The following is a 7,336-nucleotide window of genomic DNA, read 5'->3' as shown; positions in this document are numbered from 1 at the left end:
TCGGGCGGAAAAAAAACAGAAAAGCTACTTGCACAGCTTGTGCATAGTAGCTGTGCACAGAGCGTTTTTTCTCTTGTCTCGGGTCGCACAAAGATGATTAGAGTCGCTCATTTTGTTCAAAATATGTCGTTTAAGGTCTCTGTAAAAAATGAGTTTCGTTCGATATCGTTAGAGATGTTAACAAAACACCCAAAATCATTTCAAAATTTAGGAAAAAGCGCTCTGTGCACAGCTTGGAAAAAAGGCAGGCTGCGGAGCCCGCCGGGGACCTTTGGCGGGAAATAAGTGCGGGCATCCAATCTGTTGAGTCATCTTCTTTTTATTGCTTGCTAAGAGCATCCACATTGTAATAAGCAAATTAGTATGAATAAGTAAACTTAACAACAATGCTAAAAAAATACCTCATATTATAATAAGCAAAGTTATAAGTCTTTTAGCAAATAACCAAATTCTACTCATTTCATAACCAAACTTAACAACTTTTACCAATAACCAAAACTCAATAACCAAATTCAAAATTAAAAAATTAAAAAACACCTCACATTAGAATCGTCTCATCGAGATAAATAATTTGGTATGGTCGGGTGCGTGATTAAAACTCGTTTGCAATTGGACATAGTTGCATTGCATATTGTGTGGGGCGTTTGTATAGGGATACAAAAATAACCAATGTGGAGATCAAGTTTGTTAAGTTTGATTATGAACTAAATGGATAATCAAATGCTGACGTGACACATTTTGGTTATCGATTTTGATTATTCCCATTGCGGATGCTCTAAGGCCCGTTCTAAAAATCTTCTTACAAAATAAACAGTTTATTTTACATTTTTGAATTTAAAAATAATGTAAATAAAAAATAATTTTTTAATTTTTTTTGCATCGTATAAAAAATCTCATCGAGATCTTTCAAATAAGATTCATATTGCATGTTTTTAGATTTCAATAAACCCATAACATTTGAGCTTGAAATTGCTTTTTTTAAAAATAAGGACTTTTTTTCACTTCCAGAACGGGTTCTAAACCCACACGAAAAGTCTGAGGTTCCCGACGGAGAATCCCGAACGAATTCCCAGCGGTCCGCTGGGCCCACTCCGGCCACCGGACAGATGATTCGAGCTGTCCAAAAAAAATTTTAAAAAAAATCGAGTTGGCCCAAGCGAGAATTAACGACATTCGATGTGTGTAGGTGACCGATCCAAATACTCTATTTTTGTATGTATATCATATATTCTCGCATAGGCCCACTTAATTTTTTAAAAATTTTTTTTGGATGGCTCGAATCATTCATTCGGTATCCGAAATGGGCCCGGCGGACCGTCAGAAATTCGGTCGGGATTTCGTGGGGAACTGTAGCACCACTCAAACCCACTCGCCCCTACTTTCTCTCTCCTAATGGGAGTACTATGGTCAACATTCTGATGCATGTAATGACGTAGTATTACAATCACCGATCACGTGACTTTGTGATTCACAAAACAATAGTGCTACACACACAACCATTCCCACACAACAAGTTACACAACCGCTGACGTCAGCATGACGTCATCTCAAAACGACGTCGTTTTGATTTATAAAAAAAAAAAAAACCCCAGGTCACGGAATAACTTTCCCTTCTTCCCCTTTCTCACGATCGACATACAGATTACAAACAGGAGAAGCCCCACCACCACCGGCGACCGTGCTTCCCACCTCCACCGGCGACCACGCTTTCCACCTCCACCATCAGAACCCAACCCCAGCGCTCCCCACCACCGGCTTCTGGGCAATCCGACTTTGCCCCACCCCCAGCGCTCCCCACCGCCGGCGAACGCCACCACCACCGGCTTCTGAGCAGTCCGACTTTGCCCCACCACAAAGGTCTCCCTCTCTCTTCTTGTTTCAATTAGTATCCTTAATTGAATTGCTGAGTTAGTGGAAAAAAAAAAAACCCTAAATTGAGTTGCTGAATAAAAAACCCTAATTCGAAAATTAAAGTTTCATTTTTTCTGGTAGTGAAAGATTCTATATTTTGGATGGCTGTTCAATATCGAGATATGGTTGAAGACCATGCTTGCTGATTTTGGTACAGTGGAAGACAGTATTGGTGGCATGCAAATGGAAAATTGTCTTATTAATTTGTTTTGAAATCATGCTAGCATTATCAATGGCTCCCATAAGTGATACGAGGATACCAGTTGACGCACATTAACACTTACTCCACATTCTAGTCAACCTTAATTCTTGGGAATTCTGAAGTTGTTGCATTTGGTAATGTTTCGAGTATGAGGGACAATCTATGAGTTGGTTTCTGTAGGTCTGGTAGTCTCACAATTGGTTGAGGTCTGCTTTTGTGTCAAAAGTTCATATTATAGCATATTATGAGAACAAGTGAGTTGTTTTTGCTGATGGAAATGGATGGTGACAAGAAAAAATTCTTTTGTTTGGATACCGGAATGGCTTGAAGAATGGTAGACATACTTTAAGAAGAACTCACAGTTACGGGGTTTTATTATGTCAATCTCCATTCTCACCATATGAGCAAGCTAGAGATTGGAATTTAAGACCATGAACGCTGCATTGTCCAGTCAACAGCTGCTGGTTTGGTTGGGTGAAAAATAGTATTGGCATGCTAATTCTCTTTTGTTTGGGACGGGGGGGGGGGGGGGGGGGGGACTTGGAACTCCTTTTGGAAGCTATGGGAAGAAAGAGATTAGAAGGGACGCGTTCCTCAACATCAGCTTTTTAGTCCTTTCTTCTCCCTTTCTTTCCGTTCCAAACATTTGTCCCTTCCTTTCCGTTCCTGCCCGCAAGAGCGAAGATGCATGAAGTAAAGGGAGTAAAGGAACTTTCTCATTTCTCCACCATCTACTATTTCTGCTATCCAACCGAATGTGATACATGGTAGACATGCTATAACGATAGCTGCCAAAACAATAGGAAAAGCAATTATATCCACTTGGCTAGATAAAATTCTCTATGCTTTATGTTGTTTCAAGTTAAAGGTTTTATTCTTAAAATCAATCTTGGAAAATTCTCATGTTAGGGATTGAACTGCATCCTGTTCAGTTTATAAACTTCTGCAACATGTATTATTTGTTTTGTGGAGGACATCAATCCCTAGATAATAATATCCCAACGGATCATCTAAATATGTTTGCAAATTTTTGTGTTATTCTTATTACTCATTGTTATTCTTAGGTTATGCTTGGAAGATTGAGAGGGCAGCTTGATTACATATGGCTGTTAACTTTGGAATTTCAAATCCGAGCCATAGCAACCATTGCTTATTCCTACCCAAGAAGAGTTTTTGTTGGAAAAAGCTTGAAGATGATTCATGAGTTTAAATAGAGAGATATCGGCATAGAGATGACTCCGCTTGGAAGTTCAACAACTTCGAGATGCCACATGCCGTTGAAATAGATTGAAGCTATTCAAGTGAATCAAAGGCCAAGAAAATGATCAATTGTTGTAATTTGGAACATGAAATTGTAATTTGTTGGAATATCAAGTTGAAATATCAAGTTGAAATATCAAGTTGTAGTTTTGTGAAACCCAACTTCGCTTGTAACCTATTTGTGTGACTGTTGTTTTATGGTTTTTGTTGGGAATGGATAATTTGGCAATGGATTGCAACCTGATGTTGTTAATGTTGTTATTATTGTACTGACTGAGACGCGAGACGTCAGGCTAGGACCAAAAACAGGGGAGACTATGCCGAATTTTTTCCAGAACCAAATACACTAGCATGATTCTAGTGTTCATATTGCTGATTGAATTCACCTTAAAACTTGGTACTATTTTGCTTTTATTCTAAGCTTTTGAACTGACCAAATCATCCTCCAAAAAGAAAACTTACTTTCAAAATCTTATCTAATGGAACTATGAATTCAACTTCAACCTTCCAAACTATCAATCCCTCTGTCCAAGGAAAAGGTTAATGTCAAATGGAATAGAATCTCAATAATATCATGATCTCAACATAAAACAGAAGCAGAAAGAAAGTAAATGACACGGGCGCAATTTTATGAACAAAAGTATAATGCATCTCATTAAAGAAGTCAACTTGAAACATAAATCTTCAAACAAATCTATGTAACTTTAACCACAAAATGTTAGCCAATGTGGACACAGGATACAGGACACGATATGGACAACTTTCAAGAACACAAAAGGGGACAGAAGACACAGGACACGATATAAAACAATACAATGCAAGTGAACTAGTCTTCAACATTATCCGGTGCGTTCATCATTTGCGTATAACTTTGTTGTCCTCCGCATCCTTGCCATTGAGTTTCCAGCATACTTGGTTGTGGTCCACATGATTTCGACAATCTGAAGTGAGGTATAAGTTTGGTTCAGATTGATCCCAGCTTTATCATTCAATTCAAGTCTTCTTTTCACTTGTTCATCAAGTACCCTATTACTCCTCAAATACCTTGCCTTTCCCGGGCTCTGGTCATGATTGTGAACTAAAGCAACCCGGTTTAACCTCCACTTTCCATTCGGGTGCAACACAACGGTAACATGAGCTTGACAATCAATTTTTGATTGTGGCCGTGGTTTGACCGGGTTGCTTGTCACCCTTGCCTTTCCAGCACGACTGCATGCTATAGTTACATCCTTCAACTTTCCATCTTTTCCCTTTCTTGATGTTGTTTTTGCCACAGCAAACCCTTTTTCTTTAGCATATCTTGAGTAATATGAATAAGCTTCCTCCGATGTGTCAAATGTCATTCCCTCTTTTGGTTCTTCAACTCCATCTTCACAATTTTTTGTTGCCTCCTTCCCAACTTTGCTAGTATCTATTTCATCACAATCTTCACTCTATACCTCTTCTTCTTCTATGCACTCTTTGTTTGGAGGCATTGCCGACGGAACAGAATCCGGGGACATCATCTATTGATAAAGAAAATGAGACAATTATACAGAGATATAATCAACTGACAATGCAATGAATAGAGTGAACAACAATATAAAATACAAGAAGCTAGAACCATTTGACATGCTCGCAAATTGTTATCAACACCTAGTATTTTTGAAAGGGGAAAAAAAACAAGAAGGTGGATGAGAACAAGAACAGCTACCCATTAGTATTTGCAACAACAATACTAATTGGTGCACTAGGGTCAGACCGTCTTATGTAAACGCAATGTTCGCTTGATTTCTTCTATTGGTCTCACTTCTAACTTTCCTAGGAACAAATATGAATTCATGAATGCAAAGAAAGACATAATTTGAAGGGTTACAATTTACAAAGTTCTTTCCATAGACACTAAACATGAGGATTTTTTTTTATCAGCACTTCACATACATGATGATTGTCTACGTCAAACTGGCACAATAAGTCAATAACCATCTTTTTAGGTTACAGAAATTGAATATGAGCTTCAACAGTTTTCAAGGTACAATTCCTGCAAGCCTATCTCATTGCTCAAATCTCATGTTCCTTAATGTAGGCACAAACAAGCTAGTAGGAGAGTTCCCAAAAGAACTTGCTTATTCTATCACGAGACTCATAATACTCTACGTTTATAGTAATAATTTGACTGGAGGGATTCCTTCGTCGATTGGGAATCTTACTTCACTGGAAGACTCTGGTGCCTCTGGAACCCCTTTCGGAGGAAGTATTTCAAATACTTTGGGTCAATTGAAAGCACCAATTTCATTGTACAACCTATCGTCACTAATTTCAGGTAATCTTCCGCTGACATTCGGTTTAAAAAAATGTAAACATTCATTGTTTAGGGGTTTTTTTTTCCAGCAATGTAGCAACTAAGTTTAGAGTACTAATTGAAATCAGAGAGAGAGAGAGAGATAACCCCCATCAATTAATAACTCTTCGGAATTTTTCCCTTCTATCTTGAAAACAAAGACTAATCCCAGTCCAAAGAAATAAAGCTCTAGGTCTAAGCAGATACATACAATTACAAATGAACGAAAAAAGCTTCACAGAAGAACAAATTCAAGTTTAGGGTACTAATTGAAATCAGAGAGAGAGAGAAACCTTCGTGGTGATTATCGATCAACCTTGGAGTTCTCAGAAATCGATGGTGGTGGCGATCGCCGGAGGTGGGAGAGCTCTAAGGTTGGGTTGTGGTGGTTGCCGGTGGTGGTGGGAAGAGTACCCGTGGTCGTCAGGTGGTGGGAGCCCGTCTCACTCTTCTCTGAAATTTTGAGCGTGAAAGTGGAGGGAAGGAGAATGGGGGAGCCGGGGAGGGAAGGGAAAGTTATTCTGTGACCTGGGTTTTTTTTTTTTATTTTTATATTAAGCAAAACGACGTCGTTTTGAGCTGACGTCATGCTGACGTCAGCGGTTGTGTGACTTGTTGTGTGGGAATGGTTGTGTGTGTAGCATTTTTGTTCACAAAATCTCAGGGACAACAGAGGCCATACACAACCCGAGAAACTTTTAGCTATACCGAGGATGCCAAGTCACTCGGATTGGGAGATGCTGCCAAGCAGAGGTGCTTGGCAGCGGTGCCGAGCGCATCTCGGCCGTCCAAAAGTGTTTTGGATGGCCCGGATGTAAAGGTACCGAACGGATTTAAAAAAAAAGAAAAAAAAAAGGAAAAAGATGTTTCGATTCGGGCCGTTGATTCCGAGATGAACGGCCGGATTGGCCGCTCGGCACCCGCTCGGCAGGGGTGCCGCTCGGCAGGGTCCCCGGGTCCAAGTCACTCGGTATCCCTTTCACTACATTTTTCGTTTTTTGGCTATTTTTCAATTATATTTGAATGATCGATTCTGTTCATTTTGTAGGGTTCGGCGAGAACCATAATATTTCAAAAAATTGTGTTCATCAGACCTTATTTGATACATGATCGGTACAGGTGAAAATTGCAAAATAACTAAAACTAGGTTTTGATTTTGTGTATTTTTGGACTCAGTTTTGATATTCTTTAATTTTCATATGTGCTGATCATATATCAAATAAAGTCTGATAAACACAATTTTTGGTATGATTATGGTCTCGCTGAACTCTACAAAATGAACGAAATGATTATGGTCTCGCTGAACTCTACAAAATGAACGAAACCGATCATCCAAATGTAATCGAAAAATAGCCAAACAATGAGAAATGGATCCGAAAGAATACCATGGGACTTGATATCCCCAATATACCTAAAAGTTTCTCACACACCCAACCACTCTCTCCCACTTTCTGTGCTCTGCTTTGAAACTAGAGAGAGAGAGGGAGATAGAGAGAAAGTTGCTTTGTGTGGACCTTTCTGGGAAAGAAAAAAAAAACAATTCAAAAAATACTTATTACCTCTACTTTTAATTATTACTCTCATTTTTCCTTCACTCATTACCCCTATCTCCAATCATTATTATAATTTCTCTTTATATCTAT

General features: G+C 38.9%; 1 protein-coding gene and 1 long non-coding RNA gene across 2 annotated transcripts; one reads left to right on the top strand and one right to left on the bottom strand.

Annotated features, from left to right (window-relative positions):
• Window positions 1-1,610: 1,610 nt before the first annotated feature.
• On the top strand, window positions 1,611-3,612 carry LOC131300903 (uncharacterized). The gene is made up of 2 exons (XR_009191100.1): window positions 1,611-1,857; window positions 3,178-3,612. It is a non-coding gene; the product is annotated as an uncharacterized LOC131300903 (long non-coding RNA).
• Window positions 3,613-3,999: 387 nt separating this feature from the next.
• On the bottom strand, window positions 4,000-6,201 carry LOC131301361 (protein FAR1-RELATED SEQUENCE 4-like). Its single transcript, XM_058327583.1, has 2 exons — window positions 5,987-6,201; window positions 4,000-4,878 (listed from the first exon to the last, which is right to left on the bottom strand). The coding sequence occupies exon 2, from the start codon at window positions 4,714-4,716 to the stop codon at window positions 4,213-4,215; it is 504 nt and encodes a 167-aa protein (XP_058183566.1). The 5' UTR covers window positions 4,717-4,878; window positions 5,987-6,201; the 3' UTR covers window positions 4,000-4,212.
• Window positions 6,202-7,336: the final 1,135 nt, after the last annotated feature.

The sequence above is a fragment of the Rhododendron vialii genome, chromosome 9a (assembly GCF_030253575.1).
Source record: "Rhododendron vialii isolate Sample 1 chromosome 9a, ASM3025357v1".
In the NCBI taxonomy this organism is placed as follows: domain Eukaryota; kingdom Viridiplantae; phylum Streptophyta; class Magnoliopsida; order Ericales; family Ericaceae; genus Rhododendron; species Rhododendron vialii.
The sequence above is the reverse complement of the archived record's forward strand: the minus strand, read 5'-3'. Positions and strand labels throughout refer to the sequence as shown.

Coding starts and splice junctions, on each gene's coding strand:
- LOC131301361 (XM_058327583.1), bottom strand. CDS start 4,716: ATGACATTTGACACATCGGAGGAAGCTTATTCATATTACTCAAGATAT.